Source organism: Sceloporus occidentalis, unplaced genomic scaffold, assembly GCF_023333645.1.
Source record: "Sceloporus occidentalis isolate IW3139 unplaced genomic scaffold, rSceOcc1.0.p SCAF_20, whole genome shotgun sequence".
NCBI lineage: Eukaryota > Metazoa > Chordata > Lepidosauria > Squamata > Phrynosomatidae > Sceloporus > Sceloporus occidentalis.
Window position 1 is genome coordinate 3,147,325 of NW_028317000.1, and position 20,886 is coordinate 3,168,210.

The window sequence follows — 20,886 nt, forward strand, 5'->3', positions numbered from 1 at the left end:
GGCCCTTGGCAGTCTCTTCCATCTATAGGATTCTATGATAATGGGGATGGGGAACATTGAATGGCTCACCTGGATGCGGGCAGATGCCGATCAAGTCAATGGAGGCACTCTTCTGATCAGCTGGATTGGAGACCAGGCAGGTGACACTGAAGTCCATTGGGCTGGACAAATGGAGGCTCCATCCCTCGGAGGAGAACCAATACCAGTCCGGACCCCCTTCTAAGGGCTCAAGAGCAGCCCCAATTCTCCAGGAGACATTGAGTCCTGTGTTTTTGGACACAGCACAGTGCAAATCCACTGTGCACTTGGCTGAAAAGTCAGAGGTTTCATGGAGGAAGAGAATCCATGGCTCTGGGACGGGGTCTATTAAAAACAGAGAAAATATTCTGGCCATCCTTTCCAAAAGTAAGGGAAATAAATTCCCTGGGCTAATATTTCCCTTTGCAAAGATCTCCCTCATCTCTCTTAAGTCTGGCAATGTTTCCCATCAGAGATGTGTGCATTTTTAAAAAGACCTGCCATATATACAGGTATCTGTAGGGGATGTGCACAAAACAACATAGAAATGCACAACAAGGGTGCATCTGTGCTGTAGAAATAATGCACTTTGACACCACTTTATTTATCCTGAAGTGAGTCTCCATGAATGGATGTTGGAAAAACCCTGTAAGGAATAGAACACTGTTGGTGACGGCTCAATAAATAATTAATAAGATGGTGTAATAATTACTTACCATACACCATAAGGTGGAAAATATACTCTTCGATCTCTGCTGGAGGAAACTTAATATGAGCATTATAGATCCCACTGTCCTCCTTCTCCAGATTTTGGATCCTCAGTGTAGTTTCATTTGCCAATTCCAACCGTGGCCCAAACCGGTCTTTGGGATGTGGTCGCTCGAATTTCCCATCTATGACTTCAGCAATGAGTAAATTTGTCTCATTTTGTAGCTGGAAGTCCCATTCAATTGTCTTATTATTTTGGAATCGGGAGATGTCATTGACAGACAGCGAGACGGATCTTCTCAGGACCCCATTGACCTGATGGAGAGGAATCCCCACTGGATCATTTACGGCACCTTTAAAAATAGTGGGAACGGATGGATGCAGAGAGAAAAGGAAAGGAAGAAACGTCAAATAGAAGGAGAAAGTACTGAAGTTTCTGCTTGGGATTCTCCCACCAAAAAGCCCTGCAGAATCTGTGGATGATAGGCCTGATCTTTAAAAGGCCACAAAGTCCCTGGTTTTGTTCCCGTTTTCTGATTTTAATTTGGAGATCCAGACACATTTCCATTATCCCAGGATATCTTCTTTCTGCTTCCAGTATGATCAGAAACCTTTTCTACCTGCTCCCCAGGTCGGTTTAATTTAACCTGGTATAAAATCACTAGATGGATGAACTCAGAGAGATAATAGGCATAGATCTGCAAGAACTAAGTAGGATTATTATTCCAATTTTGTTCTTAGAACCATAGAATCATAGAATCGTAGAGTTGGAGGAGACCCCAAGGGCCATCCAGTCCAGTCCCATTCTGCCATGCAGGAACTCTCAATCAAAGCATCCCCAATGACAGATGGCCATCCAGCTTCTGCTTAAAGACCTCCAAGGAAGGAGACTCAAAGGCAGCATCTTCCACTGTCCAACAGCCTTTACTCTCAGGAAGTTCCTCCTAATGTTGAGCTGGAATCTCTTTTCCTGTCACTTGCATCCATTGCTCCATTGGGTCCTGTTCTCTGGAGCATCAGAAAACAAGCATGCTCCCTCCTCAATATGACATTCCTTCAAATATTTAAAGAGGGATTTATTATATCCCCTCTTAGCCTTCTCTTCTCCAGGCTAAACGTCCCCAGCATCTCCCTAAGTCCTTCCTCATACGGTTTCATGGTTTCCAGATAGGGTTGCTATATCCCGCTTTTACCCAGGACTTGCATGTTTTTTGGGGTGTAGAAATGTCCCCGCCCGGTTTCTATTACATGTCCCGAGCTCACCCCCAGCTGACTGAGCGCTCCTCTGCAGGTCTGCAGGGAAGGGAAGGGGGCTGGGCAGAGCAGAGCAATGGCAGAGCTTGCCTTTGAGGAACAATGAGAGCACAAACACACAAGACAGAGCCAGTGATAGGTCACCCAGCCATGGAGGCAGGAGGCAGTCAAGCTCCCGTCTTTCCTCAGTGGCAAGCTCTGCCTCTGCTCTGCTCTGCTCTGCTCTGCCCAGCCCCCTTCCCTTCCCTTCCTCCTCCGGAGGCAAAGAATCACATTGGCATTTTAGCTGCCACATAACACTGTTGACTCATGTTCACCTTGTGGTCTACTTGGACTCCTAGATCCCTTTCACATGTAGTTTCATTCAGCCAGGTGTCCCCCATAATCCTATATCTGTCCATTTCATTTTTCCGCCCTAAGTGCAGTACCTTACATTTCTCCGTGTCGAATTGCATTTTGTTAGCTTTGGCCCAGCTTTCTAGTCTATTCAGGCCCTTTTGAATTTTGATCCTGTCCTCTGGAGTATTAGCTACTCTTCCTAATTTGGTGTCATCTGCAAATTTGATAATATCAATGACAATAGTAATCAGTGTTGCCAACAAGCCTCGAAGATATTTCCCAGGACGTTGGACCAAAACACACCGAATCCCCCCCCATATCACACGAAATATTCAGTCAAAATTCCCTGAAAATTCCCGTAATGTTAAAATGGCAGATCTTTTGCAAATAAACATAACCCCAATTGAATAAAAATAATTGTAACTTATTTCAACTCTCAAAATTACCACTAAAACCAACCAAAGACTCTTTCAGTCCTTCTAATACTTTTAAGATGTTTATTTTGACATGAAGGGGGTCCAGGAAGCTTTGTGCCAAATAGAAACTTGTTCGGCTGCAACCGCACTGCAGGAATAATCCAGTTTGACACCCCTTTAACTGCCCTGGCTCAGTGCTAGGGAATCCTGGGAATTCTAGCTTTGTGAGACATTTAACCTTCTCTCTCAGCAAACTCTGGTGTGACAACAAACTACAGTTCCCAGGATTTCATAGCACTGGGCCATGGCAGTTAAAACGGTATGAAACTGGATTGTCTCTGGAGTGAAGATGCAGCCTGAGTTGGGTCCAAGACACACTGCAGAAATAATCCAGTTTGAGACTGCTTTAACTGCCATGGCTCAGTGCTAAGGAATCCTGGGAATTGTAGTTTTGTGAGACATTGAGCCTTCTCTGTCAGAAAGAGCTCGGTGTCACAACAAACTACAATTCCCAGGATTCCCTAGTACTAAGCCAGGAGAGTTGGCTGAGCTTTTTCTGAGGGTGGGGGCGGCGACCACTCTCCAGTCCTCTCTCTGATTGGCTGAAAACTGTGAGGGTGTGACACTCCAAAGGATTGGTTGCTCTGTAGCCAGCCTAATGGGCCAAAGTCACCAAATCTGCACTGAAATAGAGCCAGACACCAAAACCACACCAAAAGCTCTTAAAAGTCCCTATTTTCATGTGAAAGTCACCGGATTGGCAACACTGACTTACCCACTTCTTGCCATGGATTGAGGCAAAGCAAAGAACAACAACATCAATTAACAAGACCCACAATATCAGTTAAAAACACATCTGTTAAATCCGTATCAATTTAAAAGGTGGAATAAGATATAGACATATTAAAGCAGTCCTCATTGTGAAAGGTTTGAATGAACCGGCACAAAGTCTGGAACTCTTCAGTTGTCTGGATGTGCCCTAAAAGTTAAGGCTACAGTACTATAGCCAGCCCTCCATATCCATGGATTCAACCATCCATGGCTTAAAACTGTTTTAAATAGATATATACATACACACACCCAAAGCAACCTTGATTTTGCTCTTTTCCTTTACCATTGTATGCAACAGGACTCGAGCATCCATGGATGTTGGGGTCAACGGAGCTCCTTCCTCCATGTCCCCCAAGACCTGGACCTCTCTCTCTCTCTCTCTCTCCCTGGAGAAAGAAGATGGTGCCTGCGCTTTTGCAAGGCATCGCTGCTGGACTTACCAAGAAAAGAGCAGAAGGAGATGGCGGCAGAGAGGAGTCTCCAGAGGAGTCTCTCCATCCTCTCAGTCTCCTGCCAGGGTCAACCTCTCCTTTTCCCCGGGAGAGGACTGGGCACCCTCTGTAGGAAGGCTGCTTCTCTTGGGTGGCTTTCCTAGGCACTGTTCCCCTAGGGACTGTTTGGGAAACTGCATGAGAGGAAGGGCACGAAGCATATCTTGTTGAGCTTTGCACTTTGGTTTATAAGAGACTGCAAAGGTAGAAGGGGGTGGGATGGAGAAAGCAAGGGAGAAGGACAAAGGGCCCAGCCCTAAGCAAACACTGAGCTGCTTTGCACTTTGGAGAAGGCGGAGACAGAAAGCTAACCGTCCCCAAAGAAATATCCTTCCCTTCCCGTGAAAGTTTCCTTCAGACCTCCAATTCCTGGCATCGCAGTAACAGAAAACATTCAGCTGTAGAGCGATCTTGTAGCAGCCCCTTTCAGACTAACGGAAAGAGAGACGTTGGCAGCATGAGCTTTCCTAGACTTCGGTCTACTGCTTCAAATGCGTCTGAATGCATCCGACAAAGCAGACTGAAGCCTAGGAAAGGTCATGGTGCCCACTTATTTCTTTCAGTTAGGGGGCATTCCCACTTGCGATTTAAAACAAATTTAAATACAGCGGTTCGTTTTAAAGCGATTCAAAATAAAGTGAGTGTTATCCCGCTTTTCAAATCGCTTTATTTGTATCGTTCCCATTTACGTAACGTTTTATTTTAATTCGCTGTAATTGACCCTGTTTCGTTCCCATTCAAGGATCAATCGGTGTATATTTAAACTGGTTTTGTTACTTTTTCGTTCACATTCACTTGTTTCGGCTGTCAATCAAAGCGACGTCATCATGACGTCACATTAATTCGGAGTAACATACACCAATGTAGCCTGTATCTGCATCCCACTACCTGGCCGTTTTTAATTCGTTATAAATTTCGCGGTTGTTTTTTTAAGAGCCAATGAAGAGGCGCTTATTCGTCCTCTTCTGTGTCTCCCCATATTAACTGCCATAACTCAGTGCTAGGGAATCCTGGGAATGGTAATTTATTATGGCACCAGCACTCTCTGGCAGAGGAGGATAAATGTCTCACAAACACAACAAACACAACCATCCCATAGTTCCTCTGGAAAGAGCCTCGGTTCCGCAAATTCGCTTTGGCTGCCCCATGGGGAGTGAATCTTTGGGGAAGATTGCTCCCTGGGCTGTCTGGAGAGCCATGAAGCGGGGATGTCCTGCAAAGCCCATCCCATGGTTCCTCTGGAAAGAGCCTCGGTTCCCCAAATTCGCTTTGGCTGCCCCATTGATCTCTGGGCTGTCCTCCAAAGCCCATCTGGTGCTCAGGCAGAGGGGGAAAAGAAAGAATAGTTAAAAATGGTGTTCAATGGCTCTCCTCACACATCGAATGAGGAGCAGAAGGGAGGTTGCAATCCACTGGAGGAAAGGCTATTATGCGAATGGAAGAAAATGGCGCCAGCAATGCAGAAAGAAACCAAAGAGGGTGACACCCCCAGGCCAGCCCCTTGAGCGCTGCTACTCCCATCCTTTGGAACCCGAATCAGACGCCGAAATGTTCCCATTTAAATACCGCAATTCCTATCTCGGATCAAGGGATAACCCGGGGTAAAACCTACTATTTTTTTACGCTGGTTTATAGGCTTCTGATCCGGTTTAAATGTTTTGGTTCGAAGCAGATTCAAATCGCAGTGTGAACGATAGCGGGTTAACCTAGAACTGTTCTAGAGTTAATTCGGGATTGAGTGGGAACGATACACCTTGGAATCGATTTGTAAACCGGTGTATAAGCGAGTGGGAACACACTCTTAGTCTCAGAGGTGCTGCTACAAGATCTCTAGTCTAACACGGCTATATCTTTGAATAAAACGTTAGCTGAACCTTTTGGAGGTTAGACATCCAAAGTCAAAGAGACTCTTGGTGCCAGGATGGGCCCCCTTTTACCTCCGATCGAATTTTGATACCAAATCCATTCAGAAAGGGATGCCTGGTCACTTGGCCCTGGAAAATGCACCCCAGTGCAACGCAATAGTCTGCTTGTGGCATGTAGGCAGGAAGGTGAACCCATTGGAAATTCAGACCTACTTTGTTGGCTTCATTGGTAAAGATGGACTTGGCATTGGTCAAACCTTTGGAAACCAAAGGGTCCTGCCATCTGGGGACGTCCACCTACATTTATTGCCCTGTTGTTTCTAGGGTTCTTACCTGTCTTCCTTCTGGAAAAATCCACTCCACATTCCTGAGAACTTGCCCCAAGAAGCCTAAAGTTATAACAAGAGTTGTTTGTGTGTCAGTTCAAATCAGGCAGGCACACTGCAGGATTTCTTTTAGGATTTCATTTTAGCCCATTTATGTGGTGTTAAATACCATCTATACTGCATTTGGTAAAAGTTTTCTTTTACATTATAGCTCAACGTGTATTTTAACCGTTTTGCCCATGATTTTTCCCATTGTTCCAGGATTATGTTTTTCCCTATATTTTGGGCCCATTTTACCTTCTGGGGCTTTATGAGTTCCTCTTCCATTTCTAGTTCTAATAGTGCTTTATAAAACTTGCTTATTCTAAGATGTTTTTTCTGATTTCACAGTTTTCTCTAAGTTCTTGTCTGCTTCTCCAATACCAACATTTTTCATGTCTGTCTTAAATCTCTCCTGATTTGTCGGTATGTAGACCAGGTACGGTTATATCCCTTTGCCAGGAGTTGTTCTTGTGATTTTAGTTTCATCACCCCTTGATTAATTTCAGTCAAATCTTCACATGTGACCCATTTGTCTTCACACAGTGCTTCATTTGGGGAGGCCCATCTTGGGAATTTAGGGCACCAATGAGGTGGGCAAGCAGCGAGCAAGGGGGGCAAGCGGCGGACAAGGGAAGGCAAGCGGCAGGAAAGGGGAGCAAGTGGGGGCAAGCAGTGGGCAAGGGGGGGCAAGGGGGAGCAAGCGGCAGGCAAGGGGAGCAAGCGGTGGACAAGGGAAGGCAAGCAGCAGGCAAGGGGAGCAAGCGGAGGCAAGCGGTGGGCAAGGGGGGCAAGGGGGAGCAAGTGGGGGCAAGCAGCGGGCAAGGGGGGCGATTGTCTATAGAAGCCTGAGAAACATGCATTTTTTAAAAAAAATGTCCTCCATTTGAAAATTTTGTCCTACATTTATCCCGAGATATATATATATATATATATATATATATACACACACACACACACACACACACACACACACACATATATATAATTTAATTATTTATTTTTTGGCTTCGGCCCCCCCAGTTGTCTGAGGGACAGCAACCCGGCCCCTGGGTCAAAAAGGTTGCCTACCCCTGATTTAAAAAGTGTCTTATCCCCGATGGGATACAGTCGTGTTTCGAATTGCAAGCGGATTTTATTGCACTCAAAAACATTGCCACTGCTGCCAAGTGACTGAAACACACATGCAGCCAATATTCAAATGTGGGAAACAAACGCAAAAACACCATTTGTGAAAAACATAACCAAACCTAAAGGCACATCAAATATACAATCATTAATCTCTTAAAGTTAAACAAAAAGGGGGGGGGGGGGAGTAAATAATACTAAATGAAAAAATGACATTAACTATCCTTCCTACTTTCTTCCCCCGTGATCCAGTTATTCCTTAATCTTTATCCTTCTTATACTGCTTCTTCCTTTCTTTCCTCTCTCTCTTCTTCCCTTTTACTTTCTTTCCTTCTGGTCCAACTCTCCTTCCATACTTTCCTTTTTCATTCACCTATAACTACTTTCTGCTTACTTTTTCCCTTCTTCTTGTCAGAAATCCCCTTCATTCATTTATTCATTCGGGGTTGTGTCATGATGAGGTAAAGAGTTTAGATTAAGTCATTTAATTTAGTAATTAGTTACATGCACATTGATGATATGTACATACAACCTTTACTTTGTTGTATGTGTTGGAATGTTTGAAGGTGGCATCTTAGGACTGGCAAACTGTTTAAAGCTGCTGATCATATCTAGTAGTGAATACACACATATATACACACATACATACATATATATATATATTCTCATATATAAATATAAATCTTAGGCTGTGTTAGCAATATATGTGTGAGACTCTGGAAATACTCTGCCCAAAAATCCACAACAAACTTTAGATGATACAGAAAATTTATTGAAGGAATTGGAACAAAGTATTCTCGCCACGTTTTTGCCAAAACTGAGGGTCCCAAATGAAGTCAGAACCTTAAAATTTCCCCCAACTCCTCCCTTTGAGTGGGTTCCCAGCATTTCTGCCTTTGATGTAGAATCCCTTTCTTTGATCTGTAGGAGGGAAGGGAGGGGGGTTGATCATTTGGTTCCTGGCGCTTCTATCAAGTAGAGATCTAAGGCTGTATACAGTTTTTGTTTCAGATTCCCAATAACCCCTCATAAACTGCCTACTGCCATGCCCTACGTGACCATCCGGCTTAGTCCCCATGGCGGCATCCCCCACTCTTCTCAACGTTACTGTTTATCTCTCTCTCTCTCTCTCTCTCTCTCTATCTGGCAGAAGACACCCTATATGCCTGACTGAAGGTGGATTCTGACAATATGTATGTATTAAATAAAGGTATGTATCTGTTACAGTCCAGATGCACCTATTGCTTCAAGGACAATGGAAGACACTCCCTTAGAGAATGGTGTAGTTTCCCTCCTTGGAGGTCTTTAAGTAGGGGCTGGATGTCCATCTGTGAATGGGTGTGCTTTGAGGGAGAGTTCCTGCAGGGCAGAAGAAGGGGGCTGGACTGGATAAGGGCCTTTTTGGGGGGCCTCTTCCAATTCCAGGATTCCATGATACTGTGATTCTATAAGGAGGACAATGTAGTTCTTCCTGCATGTTGGAAAATGTTGCAGTCAAGCAGGGAGGGCATCCTTGTCTCCATTGAGACTGACAATGTCTTATGTCCTGGTTAGAAAGATGGCTGGAGCTTGTTGTTGCCATCAGTCTCTGTTCAGAGTCCAAGCAGAGTTCCTGGAAAAAAGAAAAACCAATGTTGAAATCTTAAAATGCCAATGACTTCCCTTGCAGTTGGTGGCTGTTGTTGATGATGCTACATGCCATGACTCCATCTTATGGCAACCCTCTTCTAAGGTTTTCTTAGCTGGATTTATTCAAGGGAAGTTTGCCCTGGCTGCCCTCTGAGGCTGAGAGAGTATGACTTTGAGGCTGAGAAAGTGTGACTTGACCAACGTCACCCTGTGGGTTTCCATGGCTGAGCAGGGATTCGAACCTAGGTCTTCCAGATTCCTCATCCAGCCCTCCTTTCTACCCTAGAAGCATCTGGGGGTCCCTAAATAAACTTCCAAAAGTCCAACCCGGTCCCTCCATAATGTAAAGATTGACATCCTTGACAGGTTTTTGGAAAGCTGATACTCATCACAAACAGAGAGCTCTATATCCTGGATGCATGCCCCACATTTTACGAACTGCTGATGGAGGAACCTCCATTTTCCAGTTCAGGAGTTGGGCTCCCCTTCAGCCAAAGAAGAAAAATATGGAATATCTCCTAACACTCTCAGGGATAGTATAGACAAGGGCTGTTTTTATTACACTTTTACATAAAATAATTAATAATTTACATGATATGGCACTTATTCATAGTCATAAAATATTATCTCACTTTCGACTTTGGACAGCTTCAGGGCCGTCCCGTAATTGCTGCTTCTCAATGTAGCTTTTATTGCGATTACAAAAGTTATGAAAGTATATGTAATCTCCTTTAAGCAACAGTAGTCTAATGGACAGGGAAAATGTTGTTGTTGTTGTTGTTATAGTTTGTTTATCTACTACAAATCCCAGGATTCCATAACAATAGAGCCAGATTTTGCATTAACCCTGCAGGGTGCCAGCATCCCAGCAGACCAGGGTTCGAATCCTCACCTGGCCACAGAAACCCACTTGGGCAATTCATTCTTTCTCAACCAGAAGGGAAGGCCACAGTGTCAAATCATCTCTGAAAAAAACTTGCCAAGGAAACCAGGGCTGTCAAAGGAGGAGAGCTGGAGGGTCTAGTGCTCCAAAAACTAGACTCTGAGCACTTAGGAGAAAGTGCTAAAAGATCCTGGTGCTGAATACCCAAATCTTGCCCATCACTGAACCACAATCTCACCTGGTCACTGTCCCCTTCTGAGGGGTGCCATGGGCTTTGGACCTCCATGTACTGAACTTCAGGAGCCTTATTCACTTCCAAGGCAGAGTCCACTGCAGAATCTAAGAGGAAGCATATTACTTTCTGTGAGGTTCACATAGCCAAGAATAAACGGAGCAAGAGCCAAAATTTCACAACACCAATGGGAAGAGTCTGGCATGCCCTCCAACTGTTCTCAGACAGGGATGGCTAAATATTCCAAGCCAACAAGACTTCCTTCGGTACCAAAAACTGGCACTCATTGCTACTCTGGGATTCCAATGGATGCAGCAAGCAAGTGGTATACAGGAGAGGAAAGCATCTTGGCCCAGGACCTCCTTACAGCAAGGGGTGGAATCAGGCCCCTAAGCCATGACTTTTACCTAGGGCAATGATGGCAAACCTATGGCACGCATGCCAGCGGTGGCACTCAGAGCCCTCTCTGTGGGCACATGTGCTGTCGCCCCAGCTCAGGGTTTGCCAGAGTTTGTTACTAGAAAGCCAGAGGGACAAGACACTTTGCAATAAATAAGTGGGTCTTGCGTTGCAGTTTGGGCACTCAGCCTCTAAAAGGTTCACCATCACTGATCTAGGGCATTCTGGGGTTAACAACCCAGTTCCCACTAGTGGATCATGGGTTGGTTGGTCTGGGAAACCCAGGTGAGGCAATGGGAAGATGGGGACCCAAGGGAGCTTCATAGGGCAGAACATAAGAAGGGAAAGTGAACTGTTGAGGCAGAATGGATGTTTCTCCTCCTAATGAAAAAAAGACAAGCAGGTTGCAAAGCTTGCATCCCTCCATACGCCTTACATTTTGCAGTGCCTTGTCCTCCTTTGCAGTTAGGCCATATGAGCACCCTGAGCAGAAAGAATTGACTTACCTTTGCTGTCAGGCTGTTTCCAACATTTCTTCCAAATCCAGAAGCCTGCCACCAACAGAATCGTAATCACAATTGCAAAGGGAAAGACTCGCCATTGCAAAGGGGAAGAAGAGAAATTGCCACCTGCAAGGAACAACCATGTCGTTTAAAATTCATTTCCCAGTCTTTAAGACCCTTTTGTCTCCCCAAATCCAACATGGACCCAAGGAATGGCCTCTGCCTGCATGGAGATCACTCCTTGCCATTTTAACCAAGAAGAACAACAATAACAATGTCTTGACAAAATGCAGGACTGTGAATCATATTGCCTTACAAATTATTTTTCTCCTTTTTTTGAAAATAATATTTTTTTTAAAAAATATTTTGATTAAATATGTAAACATAGACACAATAATAAACCAAATAACATATATTTAGACATCTAAACACATGGCCCTTGAAGTTTCTGTATTGCTGCATGGCAGAATGGGGTTGGGCTGGATGGCCCTTTTTGGGGTCTCTTCCAACTCTATGATTCCAGAAGTAGGGAGAGGGAACATTAGGAGGCTCACCTTGATGGGAGCAGTTGCTGGTCAAGTCAAAGGAGGCCATTTTCTGATCAGCCGGATTGGAGACCAGACAGGTGACGCTGGAGTCCATTGGGTCGGACAGGTGGAGGTGCCATCCCTTAGAGGAGAGCTGGTACCGGTCCGGACCCCCTTCTAAGGGCTTGAGGGTATCCCCAATTCTCCAGGAGACATTCAGTCCTCTCTTTTCAGGCACAGAACATTGCAAGATCATGTTGCATCCAGATGAAGAGTCAGTCGTTTCTTGGAGGGCACTAATCTGTGGCTTTGGAACAGGATCTGTTATAAAGAGAGAAGAGACTCAGTTCATCCTTTCCCAGAGGGCAAGAAATAAATCCCTTGGGTTAATATTTCCCCTTGAAAATATCTCCTGAATGTTGGAAGTGTCTAAAATCAAAAGGGACCTACTACCACATGTGGTGGACCTGTGAAATAGCTAAGCAATTTTGGTTGAATGTGTATGAAATAATTACGAAAGAACTTAACATTCAAATTCCATTGACTCCTGAAGTATGTCTGCTAGGCATGTTTGAGGGTAATGTGGGGAAAAAATATGGCAAAGTCTTGTTTTATTTGTTCACATGCGCTAGAATTGTATACGCAAGATTCTGGAAGTGGAATCAAGCACCCTCTGTGGAAAAATGGCTGATGAAAGTTTTGGAAATGGCAGAACTGGACAGGATAACTTGGTGGACTAAAGAGAAAAACGAAGATTGTATAAAAGAAGAATGGCAACCATTCTACTTATACATAAAAAGGAGACGGAAAGACATCGTACTGATATGAAGTAATATACCTTCTATGTCTCATATCTGAAAAAGCTCAGCCAATATCTGAATGTTTACATTGTATATTGTACATTTGTAAATAAGAAAAGAATGATAGACAAGGTAGAATATTATATTTGGTAGAAGTAGAGCTATGCAAGGAGGAAAACAAATCACTTAAGAATTTGTTAAAATGAAAAGTTATAGAACTTATTAGAATGGCTAAGAAGAAAAACGATACAAAGGTTTATTTATATGATTATAAAACTAAAGTAAATTTTTTCTCTCCCGAAACTGTGGGGAATAAGATTACGCTTATCGTTCTGTGATAAAACTTAAGGGAAATTTTTATGTTTGTGATGAAGGGTCACTACAGTTAAAAATTTAAGCTTAAGATAAAACAAAGAATACTATTCACAAGAAATGTAGGAGAACTGAGCAATGGGAAGTGCCTTGTATGTTTTATGTTATATGTTATTTTAGATATGTAGTGATGAGAGGTGTCATGTCAACTTGAGTTATGTCTTATTAATGTGTTATGTAATTAGTCTACGTATGTATGTTTGTAAGAAAAGCAAAAATAGCAATTAAAAAAGAAAGAAAATATCTCCTTCGTCTCTGGCAAGGGAACCACAGGCGTTTCCCATCAGAGATCTGTGCATTTTTTAAAAGACTTGCAATGTATACAGGCATCTGTAGGAGATGTACACAAAACCATTTTGAAATGCACAACTTTGACGTGACTTTAACCGATGAAGTTGCATCCTGTGGAATACTGGAATTTGTCATTTTACAGGTTTCTGAGAGTCCTCTGCCAAAGAGTGCTGGTTTCTCACCGAGCTACAAATCCCAGGAATCTGTAGAATGGAGCTATGGCAGCTTAAGGGGTGGGCTGGGGGGGTCAAACTGCATCATTTCTACCGTGTTGATACACCTTAACTAGGGGTATTTTTAATGCAAACCATATTAGTTGAACTCAGTGGGGAAAATGATACAATGATATGTACATTTTGGGGGAAATGCTCATTAAAATATGTCCCTTTTGGAATAAACAGACACAAATTCCCAAGCAGGAAGGTGAGAAAGAGCCTCACAACCTAGTATCAAGTAAGAGGAGGAGGAAAGAGAGTTTTTCTCATCCTGATGGGAGTCTCCATGAATGGCTGCTTGAAGAACCCTGTAAGGAATAGAGCATTGATCTATGTTCCTCTTCAGCTTCACAGCCAGACTGTTGGAGAAAGCAAAATAACTAATGAATGATATAGATGGTGCAATAATGACTTACCATAGACTTTTAGATGGAAAGTGTGGTCTTGAATCTTTGCCGGATGAAGCCTAACACGAACTTTATAGAGTCCGCTGTCCCACTTCTTCAAATTTTGGATCCTCAGCATGGTCTCATTGACCATTTGCAATCGTTGCCCAAACCGGTCTTTGGGCTCCAGTCGCTCCCATTTCCCATCTCTGAATTCAGCCATGATTAATCCTGTCCCATTTTGTGGGTGGAAGTCCCATTGGACGTTTACCACTTTTTCTGATGGGGGAATGTCATTGACGGACAGCAAGACGGATCTTCTCAGGACCCCATCGACCCAATGGAAAGGCATCTGCACTGGATTATTTATGGCACCTTTAAAAATGGTGGGAACAGATGGATGCAGAGAGAAAAGGAAAGGAAGGAATGTCAAACAGAAGGACAAAGGATAGACATTTCTGCTTGAGATCCTCCCACCAAAAAGCCCTGCAGAATCCGTGGATGATAGGCCAGATCTTTAAAGGACCAGAAAATTCCCAGTTTTGTTCCCGTTCTTTCTGATTTTATTTTGCAAATCCAAACACACTTTGATTATCTTGGGATATTTTCTTTCTGCTTCCAGTTCCCCAGGTCAGTTTATTTTAACCTAGTATAAAATCACTGGATGGATAAACCCAGAGAGGTAATATCATGGATTTACAGGAACTAAGCGGAGTAATAGTAGTAGTAGTAGTAGTTGTTGTTATTCCAATTTTCTTTTTGTTGTTGTTTACTGCTGACTTATAGCAACCCTGTCAATAGGACAACCAAATTGGAACAGTATTAATAACAATAATATATTTCTCACCCACCCCTCCCCATGGATCAAGGCAGAGAACAACAACAATTAACAGAACGCACAACATCAATTAAAACACACATCGATTTAAAAGGACACATTAGTATGGTGGGGGTTAAGGGAGCCTCACAAATAACTAGGAGGTTGAGGAAATATCACAAAGAGGTAGGAAAAATCCCAACTCCCCCCAGGTAAGACTGGCTTGGCATTCTGGCAATGATCGACGTGATAATAAATACATCCAGGGGATTTTCTAAGTGGAGGCTTTTCCCCATGATGGAAGGTGTGGAAATTATAAAGCCCTGAGGATGTTTAGCCTGGAGAAGAGACGGTTAAGAGGTGCTATGATAGCCCTGTTTAAATACTTAAAGGGATGCCATATTGAGGAGGGAGCAAGCTTGTTTTCTGCTGTTCCAGAGAATAGGACTCAATGGAGCAATGGATGGAAGCTCCAGGAAAAGGGATTCCAGCTCAACATTAGGAGGATGGCTCACCTGGACAGAAACCGGTGTTGGTCAAGTCAATGGAGGCACTCTTCCAATCCCCCAGATTAGTGCCCAGTCAAAAGAAAATGGTGTCGGTTGGGTTGGACAGATGGAGGCCCTTGGAGGAGAGCCAATGCCAGTCTGGACCCCGTCTAAGGGCTTGAGGGCAACGCCAGTTCTCCAGGAGACCCTGAGTCCTCCCTTTTTGGCCACTGAACACTGCAAGGTCACCTCGCACCCAGATGAAGAATCAAAGCTTTCTTGGAGGAGAAGAATTTGTGGCTCCGGAACAGGATCTGTTAGAAATGGAGAAAAGATGCCAGTCATCTCTTCTAAGGAGAGGGAGATCAATTCCTTGGGTTAATGTTTTACTTTGGAAATAACTCCTTCATCTCTCCTCCAGGAAATGATGAAATCACGGGGAGAGAAAATACCTCTGCTCTCCATGAGATCTTTGCATAGGCAACCTTTTTGAGCAACCAAACCCCTTGGGTTTAACACTTAGCATGGTTTAACATGGCTATGCATATTGAACATGTCAAGGTGGTTTCACCGTTCTTGCACCAAGTGTACGTCTCAAAAGTGTGTACTTGGTCAAGGGACTTTGGTTTTTCTTCACTGCGCATGAGTTTGTAAAAATCACAGCAATTTACATTGGCCTTGCCTCAGAGGCTTGCTGATATCAATATCACCATTAAAGAACCAAAAACACACAGAAAAGGCACTTTGGAAAGTCACACTCTCTTGGCTTCAGAAACAGTGCGTGCATGCCTCTCAAACTGACTCATATCAACATCATCATCATCATCATCATCATCATCATCATCATCACACTATCACTGTCAAAACAAGGGAGACTTGTTAGCATTAAAAGCACCCAAAACACACTTTGGAAGGTGACACTCTCTCGGCTTCAGAAACAGTGCCTGCATGCCTCTCAAGCTGACTCATATCATCATCATCATCATCATCATCATCATCATCATCATCATCATCACACTATCATTGTCAAAGCAGGGAGACTTGTTAGCATTAAAGGCACCCAAAACACACTTTGGAAGGTGACACTCTCTTGGCTTCTGAAACAGTGCCTGCATGCCTCTCAAGCTGACTCTCATCATCATCATCATCATCATCATCATCATCATCATCACTATCATTATCAAAGCAAAGGAGACTTGTTAGCACTTAAAGCACACAAAATAAAATTTAAAAAAACCTTGAGGCCTCTGGCCACTCACCACCTGCTCCTTCTGCTCCCCCTCCTCCTCTTCCTCCTCCTTCTTCTGCTTCCCCTTCCTCTCTTCCTCCTCCTCCTCCTTCTGCTCCCCCTCCTCCCCTCCTCCTCTTCCTCCTCCTTCTCCTCCTCCCCCTCCTCCTCTTCCTTCTCCTCTTCCTCCTCTTCCTTCTTCTCCTCCCCCCTTCTTCTCTTCCTCCTCCACCTCCTCCTCCTCCTTCTGCTCCCCCTCTCCTCTTCCTTCTTCCCCTCCTCCTCCTTCTCCTCCCCCTCCTCTTCGTTCTCCTCTTCCTGCTCTTCCTTCTTCTCTTCCCCCTCCTCCTCTTCCTCTACCACCTTCTTGTCCTCCCCCCCTCCTTCTCTTCCTCCTCCTCCTTCTTCTCCTCCCCCTCCTCCTCTTCCTCCTCTTCCTTCTTCTCTTCCCCCTCCTTCTGCTCCCTCCTCCTCCTCCTCCTTCTGCTCCCTCCTCCTCCTCTTCCTCCTCCTCCTTCTTCTCCTCCCCCCTCCTTCTCTTCCTTCTCCTCCTCCTCCTTCTTCTCCTCCCCCTCCTTCTCTTCCTTCTCCTCCTCCTCCTCCTTCTGCTCCCCCTCCTTCTCTTCCTCCTCCTCCTCTTCCTTCTTCTCTTCCCCCCTCCTCCTCTTCCTCCTCCTCCTCCTCCTCCTCCCCCTCCTCCCCCTCCTCCTCTTCCTTCTTCTCCTCCCCCTCCTTCTCTTCCTCCTCCTCCTCCTCCTCCCCCTCCTCCTCTTCCTCCTCCTCCTCCTCCTCTTCCTTCTTCTCCTCCCCTCCTCCTCCTCCTCCTCTTCCTTCTTCTCCTCCCCCTCCTTCTCTTCCTCCTCCTCCTCCTCCTCCCCCTCCTCCTCTTCCTCCTCCTCCTCCTCCTCTTCCTTCTTCTAGTCCCCCCTCCTTCTCTTCCTCCTCCTCCTCCTTCTTCTCCTCCCCCTCCTCCTCTTCCTCCTCCTCCTCCTCCCCCCTCCTCTTCCTTCTTCTCCTCCCCTCTTCTTCCTCCTCCTCCTCCTTCTCCTCCCCCTCCTCCTCTTCCTCCTCTCAACCTCCTCTTCCTCCTTCTCCTCCCCCCTCCTCCTCTTCCTTCTTCTAGTCCCCCCTCCTTCTCTTCCTCCTCCTCCTCCTCCTCCTTCTCCTCCCCCCTTCTCCTCTTCCTTCTTCTAGTCCCCCCTCCTTCTCTTCCTCCTCCTCCTCCTCCTTCTTCTTCTCCCCCCCTCCTCCTCTTCCTTCTTCTAGTCCCCCCTCCTCCTCTTCCTCCTCCTCCTTCTCCTCCCCCCTCCTCTTCCTTCTTCTCCTCCCCTCTTCCTCCTCCTCCTCCTCCTTTTTCTCCTCCCCCTCCTCCTCTTCCTTCTTCTAGTCCCCCCTCCTTCTCTTCCTCCTCCTCCTCCTCCTTCTTCTCCTCCCCCCTCCTCCTCTTCCTTCTTCTAGTCCCCCCTCCTTCTCTTCCTCCTCCTCCTCCTTCTTCTCCTCCCCCCTCCTCCTCTTCCTTCTTCTAGTCCCTCCTCCTTCTCTTCCTCCTCCTCCTCCTCCCCTTCTCTTCCTTTTCCTCTTCCTCCACTTCCTTCTTCTCCTCCCCCCTTCTCTTCCTTCTCCTCTTCCTCCACTTCCTTCTTCTCCTCCCCCTTCTCTTCCTTCTCCTCTTCCTCCACTTCCTTCTTCTCCTCCCCCTTCTCTTCCTTCTCCACTTCCTCCACTTCCTTCTTCTCCTCCCCCCCTTCTCTTCCTCCTCCTCCTCCTCCTTCTTCTCCTCCCCCCTTCTCTTCCTCCTCCTCCTTTCTCCTCCCCCCTTCTCTTCCTTTTCCTCTTCCTCCACTTCCTTCTTCTCCTCCCCCTTCTCTTCCTTCTCCTCTTCCTCCACTTCCTTCTTCTCCTCCCCCTTCTCTTCCTTCTCTTCCTCCACTTCCTTCTTCTCTTCCCCCTTCTCTTCCTTCTCCTCTTCCTCCACTTCCTTCTTCTCCTCCCCCCTTCTCTTCCTCCACTTCCTTCTTCTCCTCCCCCCTTCTCTTCCTTCTCCACTTCCTTCTTCTCCTCCTCCCTTCTCTTCCTTCTCCTCTTCCTCCACTTCCTTTTTCTCCTCCCCCCTCCTCCATGCGCCACGCGGCCTGGGAGCATGTGATGCATTCAGGCGTCTTTAAGGGATGTGCACCAAACCATATTGAAAGACTCAACTGAGGGTGCATCTATACTGGAGGAATAATGCAACCCTTTAAGTGCTGCCCCTCCAGACTATGGGATCCTGGGATGTGTAAGTTTACACAGTCTTCTGCGTTCTGCCCTGCAATAACTATCAAATCCTTGGATTCCTGTAGGAAGGCACCATGGCAGCTCAAATGGGGTTAAACTGCATCAGGAAAGGGGAGGGGTGACCCAAAAATATTTGGGGCCTACTGCTTTAAAAGATACTAATTAGAAAGTCAGCTGTAAGTAATCTAGGTGCCATATTCTGGACCAGTGGGAGTTTCGGTACAAAGGTAGCCCAATGTAGAGTGGCCCAGCCTTGAGGTTGCCAGCCTGACCCTTCCAATTGCTTCCCATTTGAACCTACCTTCATTTCATTAGCTCTTGGCCAAGGGTGCGAGCGTGCCTTTGTGTGAGTGCAGGAATCCTATTAATTGTAGCAATAAGACCTTGCACTCTGGAGTTTGTAGGTTAAAAGACTCCGTAAGAGCCCAGATGAGTGGTTTCATCAGGATTCGAATCACCTGATTCTGGTGCTGCCTACCCATGGACCGCCTCCCATATCACACCATACACACACCATACACACCTTAGCCATGCTTTTTTGCACTCATGTTACTCATTAACCATAATTCCCATAGATCACTGAATGTGTAATCTTCCCTCCCCATTCACGGGGAATCCGTTCCAGACCCTTCCCCCCCATATGGGGAAAAGGGCGTATGCTCAAGCCCCATAGAAAATAATGTGGCGCATGCTCGTGGCGATGCATAGGGCGTGCGGTGCAAGTACGCGCCCCATTATTTCTGCCAGGGCTTGTCTTCTGTGTAAACTGAAAACCATGGAAGGCAAGGCCCGCCTATAAGCTGTGAGAGAGACACACCTTAAATTATACCTTTAAGTTACAGTGGTATATACACACACAACCTAAATGTATTTACGGGAACATAATTTCACATGAATAAAGTGAAAATTTGGTAAAGTGCAATGTTTTTAAATACTTTCTCTAAAAACAGCATCATAATAGCATCATAATATTTATTTATTTTTTAATTTAAAAAAATTATATACAGTATATATATTTTAAAAAATAAACATTTAAATTTTAAAATGAATTTTAAAAAAAACAAAAACTGGGTCCTGTCCTTTCTCCTCCGAATGAGCCTTTACCCACTCCCTCCATCTCTTTGGTGTTTTAAAAGGACACGGGTGAATGCCACAGACTTTGGGGAACAGTGGGGTTTTCATTGGTGTTTTTTATTTAATTTTAATTCAAATTTAAACCCCCCTCTTTAGGACGTCATTCTGGTGCCATTGGCATCTCTTGGACTCCCCTCTGCCTGTTACTGCTCCTATTGAGCTAATTCATTCCCATATCAAAAATCAATCATGGTGCAAGTCAGGTAAGAAGACCCAGGGACCACAGAATCATAGAACTGTAGAGTTGGAAGAGACCCCAAGGGCCATCCAGTCCAACCCCTTCCTGCCATGCAGGAACTCTCAGTCAAAGCATTCCCATTGACAGATGGCCATCCAGCCTCGGTTTAAAGACAGCCTCCAAGGAAGGAGACTCCACCACTTTCAAAAGCTGCATCTTCCACTGTTGAAGAGCTCTTTTATTGTCAGGAAATTCCTCCTAATGTTGAGCTGGAATCTCTTTTCCTGGAGCTTGCCTCCATTGCTCCATTGTGTCCTATTCTCTGGAGCAGCAGAAAAAAAGCTTCCTCCATCCTCAGTATGGCATTCCTTCAAATACTTAAACAGGGCTGTCATATCCCCTCTTAACCTTTTCTTCTCCAGGCTAAACATACCCAGCTCCCTAAGTCCTTCCTCAGGACTTCATGGTTTCCAGACCCTTCACCATTTTAGTGGTCCTCCTTTGGGCACATGGCTCCAGTTTCTCTATTATTATTATTATTATTATTATTATTATTATTATTATTATTCTTTATTTATAAAGCACTGTAAATTTACACAGCGCTGTACATACAACCTTGTCCTTTTTGTATTGTGGTGCCCAGAACTGGACACAGGATTATTCCAAGTTAGGCCTGACCAAAGCAGAATAGAGGGGCACTATACTTCTATTGATGCAACTTAAAATTGCATTGCCCTTCTTAGCTGCTGCATCACAGCAGTTTTATGATTATAGGATAGGATAGGATAGGATAGGATAGGATAGGATAGGATAGGATAGGATAAGACAGGGCTCTCATATCCCCTCTTAACCTTCTCTTCTCCAGGCCAAACATCCCCAGTTCCCTCAGTCTCTCCTCAAAGGGGGGCTTCATGTTTCCAGACCCTTCTCCATTTTGGTCTCCCTCCTTTGGACACATGGCTCCAGTTTCTCAACACAGCAAAGAGAAGCGAGGATTCAGGTCTGAACAATATTAAGAAGAGAAACGTAATGACCATAGATTAACTACATAACCTTAGGTCAGAGAAAGTTTTATTTTTGTTGGAAGCTACAACTTCCAGTATCCACCACTTTGG

The 20,886-nt window shown here is 45.0% G+C and overlaps 1 protein-coding gene across 2 annotated transcripts; it reads right to left on the reverse strand.

Moving 5' to 3' along the window:
- Positions 1–7,302: 7,302 nt before the first annotated feature.
- LOC149301743 (SLAM family member 8-like) lies at positions 7,303–18,850 on the reverse strand. 2 transcript variants are annotated; one of them, XM_089483351.1, is made up of 7 exons: positions 18,761–18,850; positions 14,985–15,271; positions 13,683–14,027; positions 11,616–11,909; positions 11,065–11,187; positions 10,166–10,266; positions 7,303–9,027 (listed from the first exon to the last, which is right to left on the reverse strand). In XM_089483351.1, the coding sequence occupies exons 3-7, from the start codon at positions 14,002–14,004 to the stop codon at positions 8,686–8,688; spliced, it is 1,182 nt and encodes a 393-aa protein (XP_089339477.1). In that variant the 5' UTR covers positions 14,005–14,027; positions 14,985–15,271; positions 18,761–18,850; the 3' UTR covers positions 7,303–8,685. The 2 variants fall into 2 exon arrangements, with proteins under 2 accessions (XP_089339477.1, XP_089339478.1); XM_089483352.1 differs by lacking the exon at positions 18,761–18,850 and adding an exon at positions 16,217–16,282.
- Between the last annotated feature and the right edge of the window lie 2,036 nt (positions 18,851–20,886).